This window comes from Rhinatrema bivittatum, chromosome 1 (assembly GCF_901001135.1).
Source record: "Rhinatrema bivittatum chromosome 1, aRhiBiv1.1, whole genome shotgun sequence".
Taxonomy (NCBI): Eukaryota; Metazoa; Chordata; class Amphibia; order Gymnophiona; family Rhinatrematidae; genus Rhinatrema; species Rhinatrema bivittatum.
Genome location: NC_042615.1, coordinates 532,316,820 through 532,339,980, shown reverse-complemented (window position 1 = coordinate 532,339,980; position 23,161 = coordinate 532,316,820). Strand labels below are relative to the sequence as shown.

Genomic DNA, 23,161 nt, shown 5'->3' with positions numbered 1-23,161 from the left:
CAAGCCAGGGCTTTCCCATCCAACAAGGACAAGATATATGTAGTCTTGGTAATTGCTGTAGGGAAGTACAGAGGTTGTAAGGAGAAGTGCATACAGCACTGATTTAGAAAGCCCCTACGCATCAGGGAGTCTCCTGAGAAACAAGTAGGAGCAGGCAAAGGAACTGTAGTATGCCTGGTAACCACCGGGGGTGAGACACTCTGATGGGAGTAGGAGAAGCATTCAGTCTGGTATTCAGCTGATTAAAGGCGGTAGTCAACGATTCCAAAGTTCTCTGTTGCTCTGAGATCCACTGGGCCAGGCCAGGAGGTCCAATGCAGGAGGAACTCACATAACTGGAGAAAGTGAGACAGGCAGAGAAGTTCTCCGAGGAGCAGATAGCCCTGAGTGCAGCAAGGCCCCGAGAAGCGGTTACCTGAGTCGCTCAGACAGGAATGCAGGAACAGCGATGCGAAGTGTCTCAGAGAAGGAATTAAGCAAGATGGAATCCTTGCTAACTCGTAGGTAGGAAAGTCCGGTGAGGTTATATACACGTAGGCAGTAACGTCATGCGGAGGAGACGCCCCCGAGGTTCCCGCCATGACGTGCACAAAGAGGCAGGCGCGCCCGCACATGACCTAGGTCACTCCATTTACAAGATGGCGACCAGGATCACCCTCGCCGTCCCGGGAACGCCAGGGAGGTCGGCCTGCAGAGGCGGCCATCTTGGCCAAGATCGGAGCTACTGGGCAAAATGAGGTGAGCAGTAAAGGTTGCAGCCGTCTGCTACCGACAGGCGCAACACCTACCAGCTGCTAAACCATGGTGTTCCACCTCAGCTCCCTCTGGCCACTATGGAAGTTGCTGAGATCTGCTGGACCTGCTCACACTCGTGTGCTGACAGAACACACAAAAGAAGCTTGTCCCTTTATGCACCCCTTTGTGCGCTACCGCAATGTGCCTGAGACCATACTTCCACAAGGTCAGTCCCAACTTTTTCTATTCTGAATTATCATACTATAGCCAGAGAAGCTATACCAACATTCTATGTATAATGCAGATATGGACCTTTACTGCGTAAACACCTTTACTATCCATCTCATATTCAAAGCAATTTGAAACTTGTAACACTATGTCAAACATTTTATCTACCTGTGCGACTCTTTCATTATTATTATTAAATGCCCAATCTATAAAGAAAAAAATACCAAATATTGTTGGCCTGATTCATGAGCAGAAGTCCTCTTACCTTTACTCACAAACACAAACCATGGCTTAATCAAATACCTCCACAAAACTATTCCATTGCTTCCCTTCCCAGATTTGGTAGGTGAGGTAGAGAATTAATGGTAGTATACAAAAAAGAATGGGGTCTCCAACCTATTGCAGTGTCAATTGCTCCCCCCTTTGAAGTCCTACTCATGAAGTCAAAATTATTTAATCTTTGTTTGATTTATTCCCTCCCAGTGTTCCAGGCACACAATATGTTTCCACTAATTGAGCTTCTTTTAGATAATGATTTAGATGCTGTGACCACCACAGTTCTGGGAAACTTTAATCTCCATATGGACTTATTAACGCCAACTGCTTCATGCAAGACAATCTTAGATTGGAAGCAAATAATACAAGGAGCAACACAAAGTTGGTCATACCTTTGATTTAATATTTTTGAACCGTAATTATTTTGCGATTCAACAATCACAAATTGAAATACACGCAATTCCTTGGTCTGATCAGAGATTAATTTCAATAATTGCTCAAATTTCACTTACACTGCCTCAGTTGATACTATCAACTAAAACTATAAAGAGCTGTAAATAACATCAATATTAAATTACCCAAAAAGAAAAAACCCCACTACCCAAACACTTAAACCAAATTCAATTAGACAATGCATCCATAGTAGTATCAACTTGAAACACTATCATACTCAAGATAAGGAAATACTCATACAGATTGTCAACTGTTCCGATTAACAAGCAGAAAAAGGAACCATGGTGCACATTAAAACTTAAGAACGAAAAACAGTTATGCAGAGTATACATGGAGAAAAAACAAATCCTCCTCTAAGTCAGAGACGACTGCAAATACATAGGAACTCTTAATTCTGCAAAGAAGCAATATTTTACAACAAAAATCCACGTTCTATTTTTTTTTATTTTCAATAATCAAGTCCCTTACTAAATCTACATTTAATATTCAATCTAATAGGAAATCTTGCCTGTTCCATAATAAGTGTAATGAGCTCCTGGAATTTTTCCAGATAAAAATCAAAGGCTTATGTGCCAAGTTCCCTCCAACTCCTACCAAAATGTTGAAAATCTCCTAAAACCTGATACAGGTTGGGAGCAACTCTCCCTGTTATCAGAGACTGAGACAAAACAAATTATAGCCAATACAAATTCATCCTACTGTGCTCTGAACCCCATTTCAGCAAATGCATTAAAAATATTATACAGAGAAATGGCAACCTACCTAAGATTATTAACCTATCACTGAGTGAAGGTTTAATGCCCAAATTCATCAAAATTGCTTCTGTTTGCCCAATGCTTAAAAATTCTTCCAATGATCCCAATATCTTAGCAAGTTATCATCAGATATCTTCCTCGCCTTTTTTAACCAAAGTGATGGAAAAAGCAGTTCATAAACAATTAAGTGACTACCTAGAGGTCATTTCCCTACTAAACCCAAACTAGCGTGGGTTCAGAAAAAAAAACACAGTACAGACACATTACTCATCTCTATCTCAGATACCATCTGGCATGGATTCAACAGTGGCCAAAGTTATTTTCTGGTCCTTCTAGATTTATCAGCCACCTTCGATATAGTTAATCATATAACTGGCTCAGTCTTGAAGTGGTTTAACTCATTCCTAACTGTACACAAGTAAGGATAGGCAATACCACCTCAAAATGGGTACCAATAAAAACGGGTGTCCCTCAGAATTCCTCATTCTTGGCCTCACTTTTCAATATTTATCTAACCCCTCTTTGTAAGCTGTTAGGGGGACTAGGTTTGAATGTTTGAATATATGCTAATTCCACTTTTTCATCCCTGTCAACAACTCAGTTGTTGGAAATATATTTTCTGTTATACAGCGATTGTTAATCAATAACAAATTAACATTAATCATCTCAAAAACTGAGATAATTTACTTGGCTAGGCACTTGGCACAGGTGAATTACCCCATTTTGAATTCAATGGGCATAAAATTGCAATCTCCTCTCTCGTACATGCACTGGGGTGGGGATCTTCTTAGACAAAGTTTGATATGAAAACACATATCCAAAATCTATTCAAAACAGGATATTATGTATAAACGTTTTATTGGTCTTTAGGCAACAAAATACAAACATCCAGGGAATATTGGATTCTGATACATTCCCTGGCCATTTCCCTTTAAGGCCCATTTGAGTCAGAACCCCCCCCCCCCCCCTTGTCAGCCAGCTTAATTTCCTCCGCCAAGATAGGAGCATTCAGCGCCCACCTCTGCTCCTCTGTGAGACGCAGAATAGGCAAAGAATTGCAAAACCGGGTGCAGACCACCTCCTACCACCCCTCGGTCTTATAGATTTGGAGATAATAGTCCCTAAAGAGGCGTAAGATGGTCTGCGTGTTAGTCTTGACTTGGCAGGTCACATTATGCAACCCAGTACAGAGTCCCCCGAGCAGATCTAAGCAGCTGGGACATCAGTTTACCTGCCTTGTTACTATATTGGTATAACTGAAATTGATAATAGAGCAGGCTCTTTTTTGTCCTCTGATACAATAATATATTTAAAGCACATTGCACTGAGAAATAGTTTTCTCGGGAACTCGCCATATTAAACTGAAGCAGCTGCATTTTTGCTTTACACAACTGGTTGCTTAGGTGCAGAACTCGTTGATTGAGAATTTTCCGCCGACGTGCAACATATGAAATTATATCCCCGCGGAGAACTGCCTTGGCAGTATACCAAAACAGGGTTGGCTGATCCTGATGCTCCTGGTTCAGAGTGGCATAGTCAGACCACCGCTCCACCAGGTGTTGTTGAAAACTCCTATCCTCAGTGAGAAAATAGGGAAAACGCCAGACCTGAGTTGTCTGAGAAGAAGGCTCGAATTGAAAATCCACCCAGATCGGGGCATGATCAGATACCAGTATGTCCTCAATGCCAGCCTCTTGTACACTGGAAAAGGCATGACTACTAATGAGAAAATAGTCAATATGGGAGTGGGTGGTGTGGGCTCTAGAAAGATGGGTAAATTCCCTCTCCCCGGGGTGTAAAGTGCACCACGTGTCTACTGTGCAAGACTCGCTCCAGAAAAGCCAGGCCCTTTCCCATCCCAGTCTCTCTGCGGCGGTTCTGGGAGACATCCAGCTGAGGATCCCTGTTAGTGTTAAAATCTCCCCCCACAATAATTGTTTCTGCTAGTTATGGAAGTAAATGCTGATACAGGACCTGGAATAACCCACAGCTATAAGTATTAGGGACATAAAGATTACAAAGGACCATAGTCTTATGATAGAGTTTAACCACCAAAATAATAAAACGGCCCTCAGGATCCTTGATCTCCCTCTGTACCTGGATAGGCAAGCTTGTATGGAATAGGATAGCCACACCAGCCGACCGTGAGGTAGCAGATGCATAATGAAGGCTTCCAACCCAGTCCTTGCATAGTTTATCATGCTTAGAGTCAGATAAATGAGTCTCTTGGAGAAATCCAATTGCAGCCGCCTTCCTCTTTAAGGTGTTCAATATCCTAGAACACTCCACCCAGGAGAGTAAGCGCCATGGGAATACAAGTCACACTCAAGGTGTATCTCTTCTAATAGGATGATTTACATTTAAAGACAGCACTAGTCCCTTGCCCCTTCCTACCCCCTCCCTTCTTCCATCCCCCAATCCCTTACCCGCTCCCCTCTCCCCCCCGAAGTTCAACTGCAATCTCCGTCCCTTCCTAAGAAACCACCTTAGAGATCACCATGCCCCATTCAAACCTCCCTCCTCCCCCTTCCAGCCCCATCCATCCACTGCAGATAACATAGCATAAGGTCAATGCAACAAACAAACTGCACAATAGGTAATACAAAAAGAACAGTAGTCTGAACCCAGCATTACTCTGTATAACTCATGAGATCGGGTATTGATGTGCCGCAACCAGTGAACCAAAAAAAATAAATAAATTTTAGGATGAGCCTAACATACAAGGTATCCCACATCTATTACACTTGACCAGCTCCCTCAAATTCTGATGGCCCAGCCTTCCATCCCATGGTATTGTAAAACAGCTCCAGTGAAAAGTAATTTCCAGGTATAGGGACATAAAAGTTACAGTCCCAGAACATATGAAAAAGAGCAGAAAAGGGAAAGAAAAAAAAACAAGCAGATAAATTCCCGCCAAAAATTAACAGAGCCAGTAGCAGGATACTTAGCCATTTACTGGCGGTTACTACCACAAGCTCATTGTGAGAGACAACTGAAACAGTCTCCAGAGCGGTGGGGAATTCTAAAAAAACAAACAACAAAAACAAAAACCCTGGAGAGAATTCTCCATCAGTGGGATGTATTTTAGGCAACACCATAAAATTATGTGAAAATTGAAAGGAAAAAAAAACAATTTTTTTCATAAAAGCAGAAATGAGGAAGATGTGCTATGGCACAAATCAAACTACACCACAGAAGCGAGCCCAAGGGGAGCTTTGCCAGGCGCAAGACAGTACCCTCACAGAAAAGTAGGAGACACTTGAGAGATAAATATCGTGGGCTGCTGTCCCGATTATTTCAGGGCTATCGACGAACCACCTCACTTCACAGATCACTGGCAGCACGGTTATCACTCAAACAGGTGCCCTCAAGGCCCACTAATGCAACTGTGCCTTCAGACCAGGTGAGAGAGATTTGAGGGCCTTCACCAAAAACGTGTCCAGCAGTCCTCCAAATCTGAGAGAAAGTAGGAAATAAGAAGTCTGTTCAGGGCCACCGCCCAACAGTCAATTCCAGAGCAATGAAGGTTTTGCCATTTCCTTGCTTACAAAAAAGGTAAGATTTTAGTGGCTCCTCCGCTCCCACTCAAAGTCCCCGATCTCAAACGCTGTGGCGAAGTAACTGGCCAAATTTTTAAAAAACTGAACACCCGAGGGGATGCTGCGGAATGACAAACAGAGCAACATCAAGTCAACAGATTTAGCTATCGCAGACAAATTGACAGCCCGACACCTCTGACGCCCTGCCAGTTTGTTCTTGTGCAAAAGCACAGGCTTTCCCCACGCTCTCTGGCCACTTTATTCCTGCTGATGTTACCACGCGCAGTTGGGCCGGTAGATCAGAGTCGCGCGGAGGCCCATATTAATGAGCTTGGAGCAGTGGGGGGCCATGTTTCGGCACCGTGCCGACACTCCCGCCGAGAAGTCCTGAAAGACTAATATGCACTGGTTGGCATGGGTAAGTGTTTGACCCGCCCGAATCGCTCACAGTATTTCCATTTTGTGGGTGTAGTTGAGTAACTTGGCAATAGTCACCCGAGGTCGCATGGGATTTACCTGTTTTGGGCCCAATCTATGGGCCCTCTCCACCCGCAATGGCCCGTTCGCGGTCGTTAGGCCGAGCTCCTCTTGCAGTCACTTTTCTAAGAAGGCCTGTAATTCAGAGTCTTTGCTGGTCTCCGGGAGCCCTATGAAGCACGGATTTGACTTATGAGAGCGATTCTCCAGGTCTTCGATGTGCGCTTCCTGTTTCTCCAGTGAGGCCTTGAGGGCCGCGATATACTTTTGAGCTGTTAGGAGGCCATCTTGTACATCCGACACGTGGCCTTCCACTTCGATAAATCTTTTCTCATAGCCGCTTAACGTGTTAGATAACTCTGACAACTTGTCCACAATGAGCTTGAGCTCTGGCCCTAATGTTTCCATTACCGCCTCTGATATTTGTCAGGCTGATCGAGGATGCTAGTGCCGAAGACATTTCTGCCGCAGGTGGTGATGGCGGGTCCAGGCTCAGAGTCTTCTCGTGCTCTCGCTCCTTCTCTTTTCTAACTATTCGGGTTGTCATTCCTGCAAAGAGTGCTTATCCTGATAGTGGTAGTTATGGAATACCATTTCCAAGATCTTCCAGCTTGTTTTTTAAGCAGAGGATGGGGCTGGATGAAGAGGCTAAGTACGGAGAGGGAAGCTTACATCCACCTCCTTCCCTGCCTCATGTGATCTCTCAAAACAGGATATTGTAAACTGCGGATGTTAAGACACCTGAAGCCACTGCATGAACCAGACAACTTTAGAACAGACCCTTTTGTTTTCAGGAATCAATTACTATAACTTACTCCTATTAGATTTACCTAGTATTACACTCAGACTATTCCAGTTATTTCAGAAGTACAATCACCTTACCCCAATTCTATCAATGTTACACTAGTTGCCTGTTCAGTACCAAATTCAATACAAAGTTCTGAAACTAATACATAAAATAATTAATAAAAATGATGCCTCACAGCTAGGAGCATCCTTGCACCTATACATCCCCCAAAGATACATTATGATCAGCAAACAAAAGACATCTAGTGGTTCTGACTGTTCTACAAGTCCATCTGGGTGACATAAGAAATCATACAATTTCTGTTGCCAGTCCAACAATTTGAAACACCATTCCTGAGCACCTTACAACATTACTTGACTTTAAAGCATTTATAAAAAGCATTAAAACTTGGCTGTTTCAACAAGTCTTTGAAGAAATAACCATTTAGTAAGATGAAACATTGCGACTGAACATCAAATACAGTATATTAATGATGTTTAGAAGATTCCGTCTCAACTGAGTGCTATTTTGTATTGTTCCTTTTAAGTTATGAATGTTTTAAGTTTGTAAATCGCTTCAATCATTGGAGTAGTGGTTGAAAAATAATTTTAAATAAATAAAAATCTCAATGACTGACAAGCTGAAAACTACCAGAATGGATCTATGTGATTCTCAAAAATCCTCATGGAACCTCAAAGCAACAGCACACACCATCTAATAATTGTTTTTAATTAATTATACTCTGTTTGCAGCACAGAAAAGTACCATTACATTCTTTGTATATATGTAATATTTGGCATAAACACCAAAGGTTTTCTGGAGCTCTGATGATTGCATTGACAACTTGGGGAGGGCAAAATTTCAAATTGATTTACACAAGTTAAAAAACATCAGTTGTGTGAACATTTCCCTCCATCAATGAGGCTAAAAGTCCATATATATTTTATCATTCACATAATTTTAGCTGCATTGAAAGGTGTTGTTCCCAGGGGTGTGTTAAAGTCAGGAGAAGAAAAGTATGCACATAAACGACATTTAAATCTATGCATGTAGTGCTCCAGCAAAAAAAATCTACTTGCACAAAAAACAAGTGTCTACATGAGTTTTCAATTCGCAGAGTGATAATCGTCACAAATGTTTCCTTTGAAAATTGATAAGACTGCAGATAAAAAGTACACTTTGCACCACTGACAGAAGTTAGAATACAGTCTCCAAAATGGGAGGCACTAGTTTATTACCCTCCCTGAAGAGTGGTACCCATTAATTCAGACTGTAGGAGAGGTTTAATAGCTAGCTTTTTTTTTTTTTACATTGATTTATGTTATTTTTACACATATCAGCATTTTACTAAAAAAAAAAAAAATTCGGTAGCTTACATCTCTAGTTTATTACATTTCAATCTTGCAAGTCGGGAAACAACAATAAGCATCATCTAGAAATAATGTATATAGAATGGGGGAGAATATGTAATACCAACCACCATAAAACAGCAAAATCCATGTATGGAATTTAGGGTGCATGTACTGAAATCTGAAGGAAGCTGAGGTCTGTTGCTATGACATGAGAAGAAAAGCATGAGGAAATCAATATGGGGGAATTGTTCCAGCTTGGTATGAATAAAGGCTCATAGTACTACAGCTCTACTTGGGATAGGTTCCAAATGAGCTGGGAGCTCAAAAGAAGCAAGAAGAATTTGCTAAAAAAAAAACAAAAACATAAAAAACCCCAAGATGTTATAGTTAAGGAATGACCTACACTTTCCAGGAAATTCTACAGACAAGTTTTTTTTTTATTCTGTTTTCAGTATTCAGTGGTTTACTGCGTAATGAGAAATTACTACTTACCTAATAATTTCCTTTTCTTTAGGACAGTCAGATGAATCCAAAACAAGTGGGTTATGCACCTCTACCAGTAGATAGAGATTTATTTATTTATTTTAAAAATTTTTCTATACTGACATTCGTGGGTGCATCATATCGGTTTACAATGAACTACGAAACTACATCATATAGGAGAAGTACAGCACATGGGGGGGGGGGGGGCAACAGCAACAGGATAAAGAAGGCATAATGAAAGGGTGATTCAATGGGGGCAAATAACAAGAGGTATTAAGAAAATAAGATGGAGCATAATAGAAACAGAAAATAAGCTGGCACAGAGGTAGCATAACATAATTCACATAATTAGGATAACATTTTGGGGAGTACGAGGAGGACTAGGAGACCTATGCTGGGAAAGCCTGAGATGGAGCAAACTGACTTCACAGTACATATACCCCTTCAGTCAAAACCACACGTGCAAAGGCTGCATCCTCCTGGGCCTGCACATAGAGACGATAAAACCTGGAAAAGGTGTGTAAGGAGGACCAAGTTGTCGCTCAGCAAATGTCAATGGGAGACAGCAACCTAACTTCCGCTTAGGACTTGCCAGCATCAATTTATGCTGTCGTGATTACTTCCTTAATCTAGCGGGCTACTGCAGCCTGCAGGGCCAGTTTTCCTTGTTTAGTATCGCCGTGAAGAACAAACAGGCAATCTATTTTCCGTAAAGCCTCAGTAACCTCCAGATACTGTATGATATGTCTCTTGACATCCAAGGGTCGAAAACAGATGATACTCCTTACGTCGCGCTCTTTGCCCAGGGACGGAAGGGAGATGGACTGATTCAAGTGAAATTCAGTGACTACCTTCGGTAAAAAAGAAGGAACAATATGCACTATATCGCCCCTGGAGTCACCCGGAGGAAAGGCTCCCAGCAAGACAAGACCTGCAGTTCGAAAACTCTTCTCGCAAAACAAATTGCCTCAAGAAACACCATTTTCAACATCAGTAACCGCAAGGACAGGCTACATATCGGTCTAAACGTAAGACCGGCTTTGAAATCCAAGACCAAATTTAGACTCCATAAGGGTACTGGAAACCGCAAGGGAGGACATAGAAACAAAGAAAATGACAGCAGAAAAGGTCCAAATGGTTCATCCAATTTGCCCAGCAAGATTTTGTTAGTATCTGCTGTGCCATACAGGTCACCCTTTACTTAGTTTCCTAAACCGTCAAAGTCAAAGGCCTTGTTGGTTGCTGTATGAGTTCAAGTTCCTGTTATATTTTGCCATTGAAGCAGAGAGAAATGTTGGAGTTGCATCCAAAGTATCAGGCTTATTGGTTAAGGGCAGTTAACCACATCTTCAAGTTACCCCCATTCTTATTTATTTTCCCAGATCGTAAAATCCAATGTCCTTATTGGTTGTTGTCTGAATCTAATTCCTCTTTTCCCCCCTACCATTAAAGCAGAGAGCAATAATGAAGTTGCATCAACAGTATGAAGGTTTATTGGTTAAGGGTAGTAAATGCCACACCAGCAAGCTACCCCATGCACGCTTTTCTTCATTTCCCTCCTCTAGCCTTTAGGGATCCACAGTGTTTATCTCATGCTCCTTTGAAATCTTTTGCTATTTTTGTCTTCACCAACTTCTCCGGAAGGGCATTCCAGGCATCCATAACCCTTCTCCATGAAAAAATATTTCCTGATGTTGCTTCTGAGTCGTCCTCCCTGGAGTTTCATTACGTGACCCCTAGTTCTACTGATTTCTTTCCAAACGAAAAGGTTTGTCAATTGTGCATCATTAAAACCTTTCAGGTATCTGAGTGTCTGTATCATATCTCCCCCTGCACCTCCCTCTCCTCCAGGGTATATATTAGGTCCCTCAGCCTCTCCCCATAAGTCATTTGATGGAGACCCCCCACCATTTTTGTCGCCCTTCTCTGGACTGCCTCCATCCTGTCTCTGTCCCTTTTCAGATACAGTCTCCAGAACTGAACACAATACTCCAGGTGAGGTCTCACCAAGGACCTGTACAAGAGGACTATCACTTCCTTTTTTTTTTTTTTTTTTACTTGTTATTCCTCTCTATGTAGCCCAGCATTCTTCTGGCTTTAGCTATCACCTTGTCACATTGCTTCGCCGTCTTCAGATGTTTCACTCCTTTCAGGAAATAGGCAACATCAGGATGAGCTGACAAGGAACCACCATTCACCTGACCCCTGAAACAGGTAACAACCACTACCTGTATCTTTAAAGAATTAAGGGCCAAACCTTTATTCAAGCCATCTTAGCCTCAAACACCCACCAAACTCACACATAGGCCAAGGAAGTGGAGAATTTTCGAGTCCTAAGCAAACTGGAAATCACTGCCACTGAGTATCCACATTTCAGCAATCGAGCCCTCTCAAGGGCCATACTGTAAGACAAAACAGAGTTAGATCTTCATGAAGAACCGGACGCTGACTTAGGTTCCTCTGTGCTGTAAGTTGAAGAGAATTTCCCAGAAGCCACCACAAATCCACATACCATGGCTTCACGGGCCAATCCGGTGCAACCAAGACCACCATCCCTCTGTGGCACGCGATCCTTCGGATCAATCTGCCCAACATGGATCATGGAGAAAAGGCATATAGTGGCTCATCTTCCGGCCAGTCCTACACTAGAGCATTGATCCCCAACGACTTCTGATCTCTCCTGCGACTGAAGAATCGTGCTCTGCATACCTGGGAACGTTTGATATCCAGGTGCCTTGAGATTGTTTTGAAAAAGCCTCAGAGCAGAGCCCAGCCTACAGAGGCTGCTCAACCTGCCAGGCCTCCCATGTCCCTCGACCTTCCACAGAAAGGGATGAATGTTGGAACGGCACGCCGAGCACAGAGACTGGGAAAAAAAGGAGGAAGCCCTATGCTACAAAAGCCTCCTTTTATGTCTCCAATAGGGAGATGCACGTCCACTATCTGCTGGAGACAGAGAATACTGGCAGGCTGATCTCACTGCAGGGGTGTATATATATACTGTGATGTCAGTTTGCTCCAACTCCATCAGCTGGTAGACATGTGTAACCCACTTGTTCTGGATTCATCTGACTACATGCTAAGAAATATCCATTTTGACACAAACTAGGCCTCATTCAAAGGTATATATATTCTATCACATCAGAGATACATTTATTGAATCCATTACCTTATTCGATACAGAAGAACGTATCTGGTGGAATCATCTACATGAAAGACGTGGTTTGGAGGATACCATGTCCTCTCAGTCTCATTCATTAGGGAAAACATGCTATAGTACACTGGAGTGATACCTAAAACAGAAAAATATACATTACTACATAATATACTTAAAATAAGACTTACTGGAAATAATTATGTTTATTAAATGAACTATGGTTATCAAACAATGTAGTCAGATGGTTAAAATATTATTAACAGAAACATATTTAACTTCTGATAGTAGCAGAAGGTGGGGCTAACAAATTATAAATGCTACTAGCGAAAAGTAGCTGGCATTGCTCAAGGCAGTCTTATCTATAACAGCCTGTGTGCACTTGCGTGGGGCCTATGCCTGTGTATGTGTGCATGCCTGTGCACATATATGTCTGCCTGTGCTTGTGTTTGTACATGTGAGCACATGCCTATGTTTGTCTACCTGCGTCCATACATGTCTGCATCTCTGCGTATGTGTTTGTCTATGCCTACCTGTGTCTGTCTATGCATTTGCTTGCATGCGTGTGCAATTGTGTGTGTGTACCTATGCCTGCCTATCCCTGGATGTGGAAGTGTGAGCAACAAGGCTTTGCAGAGAGCAGATCTGCAAACAGTATCCGGTGTTGCTCAGGTTGTCTGGTCAATAAAGGCCTGTGTGTGTGAGTGCGCACCTATGCCTGTGGAGGCCTGCAAAGGTCTGTGAGTGTGTGTATGTGAATGTTTGGGGGAGCCTGCGTGTGTCTGCGTGCATGTCTGCCAATACCTGTGTCTGTATCTACCTGTGTGCACGCATCAGTGCTTTATAGACAAGAGCATACTGTCTTTGCACAGTGCACCTTTCACTGTTCCAGGTACCACCTGGTGACCACAGACAGACATGACAGTGTGACAGATCGACTGACAGACCAAAATCATATATATATATTCAGCATCTATAGCAGCAGGTTGTCCTAGGCCCTGCTTGGAAGTGGCATTTGCTCCAACAAAAATAGTCCAACAAATAGACATATATATATAAAAAAAGACTATTAATTTAAAAAAAAAAAGTTAAGCTATCTACTTTGCTCTAGAGAAAAGATATTGGTCCATTTCTCCCTCCACCTTTTCTTCTTCTCACCAAAAAACACCCAAAAGTCAATACAGCTTAAAAATATGCAGACATGGTAAAATCCTAGATGTTACTTTTGGCCAACAAGAGACATTGCTACCATTGGCCTGGGCCCAAGAGCAAATGCCACTTCCAAGCAGGGCCTAGGACAACCTGCTGCTATAGATGCTGCAGTCATACTGAGTCTGAAAGAAGGCTATAGTGCCATATTAGGTGCAGCCATGGAAACTAAGCTAGAGGAAGAGAAGGAGATGCTGAAGGAAGGGGAGAGGGAGAAATGAATGGCCTCTCAAGCCTGTCCTGGTAACCCTATAATCAATCAGATATTCAGGATATACATATGCAAGAAATCAATTTGCATATACTGGACACCTACGGGCCGATTCAGTAAAGTCCGCGGGAGAGCGGGCGAACAGGCCACTCTCCTGTGCGCGCGAGTCTGTATTTAAATGAGGCCCGGCGGTAAAAACGGGCAAAAGGAGGCGCTAGGGACACTAGCGCGTCCCTAGCGCCTCCTTTTGGACTGGAGCAGCGGCTGTCAGCGGGTTTGACAGCAGACACTCAATTTTGCCGGCGTCTGTTCTCGAGCCCGCTGACAGCCACAGGCTCGGAAACCAGACGCCGGCAAAATTGAGCATCTGGTTTTCGACCCGACAGCCGCAGGCCGACATCAAATTTTTTTTAAATTTTTTTTTTACTTTTTTTACCCTTCAGGTCCTCTGACTTAATATCGCCATGATATTAAGTCGGAGAGTGCACAGAAAAGCAGTTTTTACTGCTTTTATGTGCACTTTCCCGGTGCCCGAAGAAATTAGAGCCTACCTTTGAGTAGGCGCTAATTTCTGAAAGTAAAATGTGCGGCTTGACTGCACATTTTACTTTCTGTATCGCGTGGGAATACCTAATAGGGCCATCAACATGCATTTGCATGTTGCGGGCGCTATTAGGTTCGGCGGATTAGACGCGCGTTTTCGGCCCCTTACTGAATAAGGGGTAAGGGAAAACGCGCGTCCAGTGGCAGGTTAACAGTGCGCTTCGTTGGAGCGCACTGTACTGTATCGGCCTGCTAGTAAATGCAAACTGATCTCATGCATATTCATTATGAGTATCCTGAAAGCTCACTTGTAAAGGTATGGGAAAGCTCATGAGAAAGGTAAAAAAAAATCACATATATATTTTTTTCCTTTTACTTTATTTTTAATATTTGCCTTTCTCCTTTTCTTCTTATTTTTTTTTTTTATAGCCATACAGCTTCCTTTTACATTATGTGTAAATTCTGAAAAGAAAAACAACATATGACCATCCCAGTTTTTCCCATGAGCTTTAGGTCTGGTGAAAAAAGATAAATTTGCCATAAATTCTAGGTTTCAAAGAATAAGATGGCGTGTCTGGGCTAAGCTCCTTTGAACTCCAACCATGTCTTCCAGGGTGCTAATGTATTCATGGTAATTGACTGGGTCTTTTGAGGCAAAGCTTGTTATATAAACTGTTGATCAAAGGTTCACCTGAATCAGAATAACCCTTTATTTGCACTCCCTGCAGAAAGCATCAATTCAGCTAGGTTTTCTGTAGAGTTTTAATTTATTAGACCTGCTTTTTACTGCTCCAATTCTGATTTTGGTCTTCATAAAAAAAAGACATGAAATTGTTAAATTTGCTTGTCCTACCCAAAATACATCTTTATTTGCCTTTTATCTACCCACTACTTTTCCTGCTTCTTACATAGATTGTTTTGTAGGAAAGATTCAATTTCTTGCAGCTTTACCCAATTAGATAAAGTAGCCCTTGTCTTCAATTAAACTCCACATATTAATTCACCTTCAAGACTTTAAATCTGATCCACAGTTTTCCCCATATGCTTATTTTACTCCTGGAGGAATTCTGCACAAAAAAGTGAAAATTCGGCACCAAAAAATTAAAAATTCTGCACATACATTTTCTAAATTATGCAAAATTATGCACATCTATTTGTCAAAATAACTATTTTTTGCAAATTATCAATCATATGCTTTCTCTCACATACCATCTGTCACAGACATGTTCTGTCTCCCCACATAAGACTCTCTCACATATACACACTCTCTCCGCCCCCCCCCCCCCCATCACACACACACACATACACACATGGTCTCTTCTTCCCGCGCACGCACCCGCTGCTCACCACTTCCTCTTCCGAGCCATGAGGTGGGGGGGCAGGTAGAAGAGAGCATGCCGGTGCCGCTGACTCCAGCTGTCCTGCCGCATTCCGCGTGGGCTATCAGCATTTTAAGCCCGGGTGGAGGACCTATTTTGCTCGGGAGGGGGAGCAGCTGGGTCAGCAGGAGACCGGTAAGTGTGGAGACACACCTGCGTGTTCTTGACGACACACTGGTGTGTCGCGAAACACCAGTTGAGAACCACTGGTCTACACAATGTAAGAATACATACCCTTGCTGGCAGGATATGCATCTTTCTATCCCTCATGTTATTAAATTTGTCATCATCCTTTGGCTTAATGTCTCCACCTATTCCCTCCCTCCTGTAATTTACCTATTTGGCCCTTCTTATCCAGTTTCAAATGTTTTGTTCCTTTTGACATCATGTTCTAGCAAAGTTTACTTAGATCCCCTGTTATTTATTTATTGGATATGTTTTTGTGCGTTTTAGCTTCTTGCGCGCAGGAAGAGCGAAGCATTTACTTGCAGTGTTTATTTACACCTTCTTTATTTATCTCACTAGATCCCAGTTCCTTGTATCCCTTGTTCGATGTATTGCATTCTTTTATGCTATTCACGTTTCGCTGTAAACCGATGTGATATGTAATTTTGCACATGAATGTTGGTATATAAAAGTTCCAAATAAATAAATAAATAAATAATTGACTAGGTTTTCTTCATTGGTGAGGAGAGTGATTTATCTAACGTAAGATATGCCATACTGGGTCAAACCAAGGGACCATCAAGCCCAGAATCCTGTTTCCAACAGTGGCCAATCCAAGTCACAAGTACCTGGCAAATACCCAAACATTAGCTAGATCACAAGATACTATTGCTTATTAATTACTGTCATAGCAGTTTATGGATTTATCCTGTAGGAACTTATCCAAACCTTTCTTAAACCCAGTTATACTAATTGCTATAAGCACATCCTCAGGCAATGAATTTCAGAGCTTAACTATGTGCTGAGTGAAAAGAATTGTCTTCAATTTGTTTTAAATGAGCTACTTGCTAACTTCATAGAGTGCCCCCCTTGTCCTTCTGACAGAGTAAATAACCAATATATATTAACTTGTTCAAGTCCTTTCTTGATTTTGTAGACTTCTATCATATCCCCCCCTCAGTCGTCTCTTCTCCAAAGTGAACAGCCCTAACTTCTTTAGCCTACATCATAGGGCAGCCGTTCCATGCCCTTTATCATTTTGGTCGCCCTTCTCTGCACTTTCTCCAGTGGAGCTATATCCTTTTTGAGATGCAGTGGCCAGAACTGCACACAGGATTCAAGGCGCGGTCTCACCATGGAGCGATACAGAGGCATTATGACATCCTCCATTTTAATTGCCATTCCCTTCCTAATAACTCCCAACATTTTTTTGCTTTTTTGATCGCCACAGCACACTGTGCCAACAATTTCAATGTATTATCCACTATGACTCCTAGATCTCTTTCCTAGGTGGTAACTCCTAAGTTAGAACTTAACATTGCGTAATTACAGCAAGGGTTATTTTTCCCTATATGAATCAGTTTGCTCTTGTCTACGTTAAATTTCATCTGCCATTTGGAAGCCCAAGCTTCCAGTCTCACAAGATCCTCATGCAATTCATCACAATCCACTTAAGATTTAACTACTCTGCATAATTTTGTGTCATCTGCAAATTTGATCGCCTCACTTATGCCCCTTTGCAGATCATTTATAAATATATTAAAAAGCACTGGTCCAAGTACAAATCCCTGAGTACTCCACTGTTTACCTTTTTCCACTGAGAAAACTGATCATTTAATCCTACTCTCTGTTTCCTGTCTTTTAACCAACTTGCAATCCATAAAAGGACATCACTTCCTATCCCATGCCTTTTTAGTTTTCTTAGAAACCTCTCATGCGGTAACGCCTTCTGAAAATCCAATACACCACTTCTACCAGTTCACCTTTGGCCACATGTTTATTCACCCCTTCAAAAAAATAAGGAGATTTAGTAGGCAAGACTTTCCTTTGGTAAATCCATGCTGGCTATGTCCCATCAAACCATGTCTATCTAAATGTTTTATGATTTTATTCTTTGTAACAGTTTCCACAATTTTTCCCGGCACTGAAGTCAGGCTCACCAGTCTATAGTTTCCTGATCAGCCCTGGAACCCTTTGTCAATATCGGGGTTACATTGGCCATCTTCCAATCTTCAGGTACATTGGATGATTTAAATGATAGGTTACAAATTTTTACTAATAGGTCTGAAATTTCATTTTTTTTTATTTTTTTATTTATTTCAGAACCCTGGTATGTATACCATCTGGTCCAGGTGATTTACTACTCTTCAGTTTGTCAATCAGGCCTACCACATCTTCTAGGTTCACCGTAATTTAGTTCAGTTGATCTAAATCATCATCCATGAAAACACTGTTGCAATTAGAATGGTAGATTCATCACTTACCTGCCTGCTTTGGATCCTGCAGGGTTGAATTCTAACAGGCACTAAGTGAGTTTTAGTGATTTTGTTGTCTACTTTGGGGGAAGGGGTAGTCATCATCCTATTGAGTTTATTTTTTGACTTTTTTTTTTTTAGATGAATTTCACCTCGTCCAAGAAGAGAGCATGGCACAATGTTTTGATTTTACCTTTGAAGAGAGAATGGAGAGCTATGCTTATCAATCATAATGTGTCCTGGTGGCATCATCTGTCTGGACATTTAATTGGAGTTAATTCTTCACGTCAACTAGGCTCCATATATCAATGAAATTATTGCTTCTTGATATGTTTTTTATGCCTGACTCTGGGCAGCATTTAGCCTGTTTGTCAGATAAGTATTTTGACTTGTTCATTTCTCTTATGCAGGCACCAGCTGTTAACACACTACTGAAACATTGTCTGATGTCAAGTTTTCCACCTAAAAGGAATTAGTGCTGTCAGACATATCCACTTTGAATTTTGACTTGCATTTAAGAAAAAAGATTTTAGTGATTTTTTCCAGACAGTTGAGGTAAAGCAAGTTTCCTTACCATAAACAGGGTTCTCCATAGACAGCAAGATGAATTAAACGTAACACATGCTCTACTGAGCATGCGTGGGTTTCCACATGGGCAAAGCCTCATGAGCCTCTCAGCTGATTGTAGAGCTTAGCTTTATCTAGGTAGTTGACTCTTCAGGGAAGCAGGCAGGTATTAAGCATGGCTAATTCATCCTTTTGACTAAGGAGAAAACTGTTTACGGTAAGCAACCTTGCTTTCTCTGTTGACAAACAGAGCTGAATTAGCCATGACATGTGGAGAATCCCAAACTGAGGATTACCACAGCACACTTACTATAAAAGCAACCCAGACCCCACCTGTGGCATGCAGACCATAAAGTGAAAAGGCTGTGCAAAACTGCTGACCCAAAGTTACTATCACTTTCAGATAGAATGTCCAGACAGTAATGGGAAGTGAAGTGCGAACTGACAACCAAGTTGCGGTTTGCAAATGTCTTTGATGGGTACGGCTCACAAATGAGTCATTGCTCTTATCTGATGAGCCTTTACAGAATCTGTGATCTGGAGGTCAATTAGAGCATAGCAATGTGCGATACACGCCACTAGCCAGTTAGGCAGTACGTGCATCACTATTCCCAGTATTTTAGAATTAAAAGAGACAAAAGTTGAGAAGCCTGATGCTGATTTCTCTTCAGATAATAAATTAAGGTCCTTCTGCAGCCGTAGACTGGAGGGCCTTCTCCACATCATGTGCAAAGGCCTTGGAAAGAATGTGGGCAACGCAATGGCTCGATTTAGATGAAAAGCCGATGCTACTTTTAGAAGAAACTGCTCTCTCTTCATCGGGTCTCAGTATGTCATAGGAGAAGTTCAAAATGATCTGCCTCCAAACCATCCTACCTTTCATTCAACCTGGGGACTGGATCTGTGCTCTTGATCTGAAGAATGAATATACTCACATATCTATACATTGCTCCCATTGCCAATACCTTCATTTCGTAGTAGATTCCTATCACTTTCAATTCAAGGTCCTTCCTTGTGGGGTCTCAGTACCCCGAAGGATTTTTACTACATGCCTAGCAGTGGCAACAGTGCACCTTCATCATCCAGAATGGGTCTCAATCCTCCAGACTTCTTGGGGATAAGGAAATAGTGGGAGTAGAACACCACCCCACCACCCCCCACCATGGTGAATAGGGGAGACAGGTTCTATTGCCCACTTGCTAAGAATAGACTCCACCTCAAGATGGAGCTCTGTTGAATATGATGGATCTGGATTAAAGGCCGAACAATAATGCAGCAATGGAGAATGGGAGTAGTGCAAACAGTAGCCAGACTCCATAATTTTGAGGACCCAGTGGTCTTTGGTGATCTTCTGCCACTCTTATAGGTAACAGTGATTCTCTTTCCTACTAGAGGGAATTGAGTATTGAAGGTCAAGTCCAGTCAAAAACCAGACCCAGGCTTGAGCTGGGCTTGCTGCAGAGTCTTTAGTTGATGTCTTTCATGCTGATGTCCATGAGCTGGAAGCTGCTATTGTGGAAGCACATATGGTGCACAATGCCACTGAAACTGGCAGAAAAGGTGTCTCTGGAAATAGGAGCACTTAAAAATAAAGACGCTTAGAACACGATGGCTACTCAGATCCCATCTTCTTAATTTCAGCAACAATCTCAGAGTGTCTCCTTAAAGATTTTCCCAGAACAGAATACACCTGTCAACTTGTCATGCACATGCTCTCACAGACTGCTGGCTCTCAGCCAAGTTATCCAGCATGCTTCAATGGCTGCTGCCAAAGATCTTACTGCAGTATCAAAATAATTCATATACGGAGCAGAGAAAATTATGCTTGCACTCCTCTGCATTCTGAAGAGCCTGCTGATATTCCACCTGCTCTCTGTCCAGCAACTCCAACAAAGGTTTCAGTTTCTCAACACAATCATGTAAGCACTGCACAATGTGGAATTGGTGGACCGCTATGTGGGCATTGAGCATCAAGCTCTGAAAAAACTTTTTCCTGAAGTTATCCCACAGTCTAGGGTTCTTGCTCAGTGGGATATTGGAGAAAAATTCTAGTCTTCGTTACCCATTTTAGTATCAATTCCACTACCAATAACCAGTGAAGTAGTAACTACTACATCTGCTGAACTCTGTGTAGTTTCCTGGCCACTGGGGAAAGAATACTGAACTCTCCCACATTTTTGTTTGCAAATCCCATAGGATCAAGTGTACTGGGATCATTGCAAGCTCAGAAGGGGTTTCCAAAATCTGGAGAAAACCGAAGACTTTGGAGCAGGGGTCTTTATCCTCATGGATGTTGATTCCCAAAACCTTACCCAACTTGTTCAAAAACTTGGAATATGTGAGGTCTTCGGGTGGTGAAGAGTGCACTAGTGGATCAAAAAGGGGATCAGAGTGAATCCTCATATATCCTTCCTCTGATCCAATGAGTGAGGGAATACTGATCCAGGACCTCAATGATGAGTCAAGTGATCGGGATGAGTCCCCTGTCATCTTGGAAGGGAATATCCCTGGGGCATTCTCCAGTTAGTAACGGCTCTACTTTCCTCCTCGGATTGGCTGGACTCCACAGCAAAAGATAGTCGGGTACTATAATCCAACCCTGGGACTTCAGATGGAAACTCCCGCAGCATGGAAGCAAGAGGGACTACCTCTTGAGGGAACAAATCCAACATTCTGGACAAGAGAAGCTGAAGAGTGCCCTCCTTATCCCTAACAGCCAGCAAGAAAAAAAGTCTTTACCAACTCTGCTAACTGTTCTATGGATTGATGGGTTCTTTGACCAGGCATTAGGAGAAAGCAGAGTTGCTTACCTGTAACAGGTGTTCTCCAAGGACAGCAGAATATTAGTCCTCACACATGGGTGACATCAATGGATGGAGACCGGCACGGAAAACTTTGACAGGCACACTGAGTATACCCAGCACGCTGCTAACAACACATCCACTCGGGGTCCCTCTTCAGTCTTATAACAGAGTTCTTGAAAAATAAAATAAACCAAGAGAAACCCAACTCTGTGGTGTGGCAGGCAGGTTTCATGAGGACTAACATCCTGCTGTCCTTGAAGAACACCTGTTACAGGTAAGATACTCTGCTTTCGCCAATTGCAAGCAGGATGGTAGTCCTCACACATGGGTGATTAAGTAGCTCCTGGCTGCTCCGATCCTGTGCAGCCAAGAACAGGTGCCAACGTGCACAACAACTAGAGCTGCCACAAACACAGGAGCAGGCTGCACCCAAGGATAGGGCCCACAGAGGGACAGTTGGGTTTTTAGGGCTGGAAGAGATTACGAAGGACGGACTGTCCAAAATGACTGTTCTGCCTGCCATCTTTGTCAAGGCGAAAGTGTGGAGGGAAGTCCAGGTCGCCGCTCTGCAAATCTCGTGAAGGGGAACTGCACACATGTGAGCTGCCAAGACAGACATGGCCCGGACAGAGTGAGCTTTTACGTGGCCAGTCAGCTGCAAACCTGCCTGTGTGTAACAGAAAGCAATGCAAAACCGTGTGGTGGGGGGTCTGCGGTGGGACTGTAGGTGCCCGAGCTGGTCTAGGCTCTCTGCCTTGTCTTGGGGGGGCAGGCTTTTGAGCCCTGGACCTTGATGCAGGCAGGTAATATTTACGAGGTCTATACAAAGGCCATTTAGTATATTGCCGTGGGGGCTTTCTTGTAGGCTGGGTGTCGGAAGTACTGGCCAGCAATTGCTGAAAGGTCTCTCGGTAATCCTTCAGCTGAGCCACAGCCTCCTTAATCCTGTCTCCGAACAAGTTCTCCCCCATACATGGCAAGTCAGCCAGATGGTTCTGTACCTCAGGGCACAAGTCAGAAACCCTTAGCCATGCCGTCCGATGGGCACCAATGCCCACTGCAGCAGACCTCATGGCTGTCTCGAAAATGTCATAAGCTGAGCATAGCTCATGCTTGTCGCATTCCAAGCCCTGCTGGACAACAGACTGGAAGTTCTCCTCAATTGTTGAGGTAGATGTTCATTAAATTCCAGGGCCTGCTTCCATAGGTTACGGGAATATTGACCCATGTAAAGTTGGTAGCAGGCTATATGGGCATTAAGCATAGCACCCTGAAACACTCGGCGCCCCAACACATCAAGAGTCCTATGCTTGCGACCTGGAGGAGCAGAGGCATATGGACTGGCACCGCCACCACCACCTTCGGGGCATCCATGAATCGCAAGATCTCAAGCATTTTGTGTCTTGAGTCCTGTTCTGTTAACAATTGGAAAGGCACCGACTCAGCCATGGCCGACTCAGCCATGGCCTTGACAAACCCCGCAAAGGAAAGATCCTCAGGGGGAGATCGCCATCGCTCCTCCGTTGGAGAGGGCTCGGAAGACAAATCTTCTGATTCCTTGGAGGATGATATGGAAGCCACCCCATCCCAGGGGTCATAGGGAGCTTCTCCCTCACTGCAACTCTCCGGGGATGCGGAGGGTCGAGGACCCATCAGCGTGCGCGGTTTGGTCCTTGAGGGCACCAGGTGTGACACTGGGGGCATCGGAAGGCCCCGAGGTCGCAAGGGTGGCGCGAGATCCGATGGCATCGGTGAGAATAGGTGCACTGAAGGACCCAGATAGCCCTGG

General features: G+C 43.0%; 1 protein-coding gene across 7 annotated transcripts in view; it reads right to left on the bottom strand.

Moving 5' to 3' along the window:
• JAK2 (Janus kinase 2) overlaps window positions 1-23,161 on the bottom strand; it is a 419,848-nt gene that overhangs the window by 304,801 nt on the left and 91,886 nt on the right. For all 7 annotated transcript variants that reach the window (XR_003858317.1, XM_029613659.1, XM_029613675.1 and 4 more), the window contains one exon: window positions 12,255-12,378. Coding sequence is in view for 6 of the 7 variants with exons in the window: in XM_029613659.1 (XP_029469519.1) it covers window positions 12,255-12,378 (124 nt within the window). In the remaining variant the exon portion in view is untranslated. The remainder of the gene's footprint in view (window positions 1-12,254; window positions 12,379-23,161) is intronic.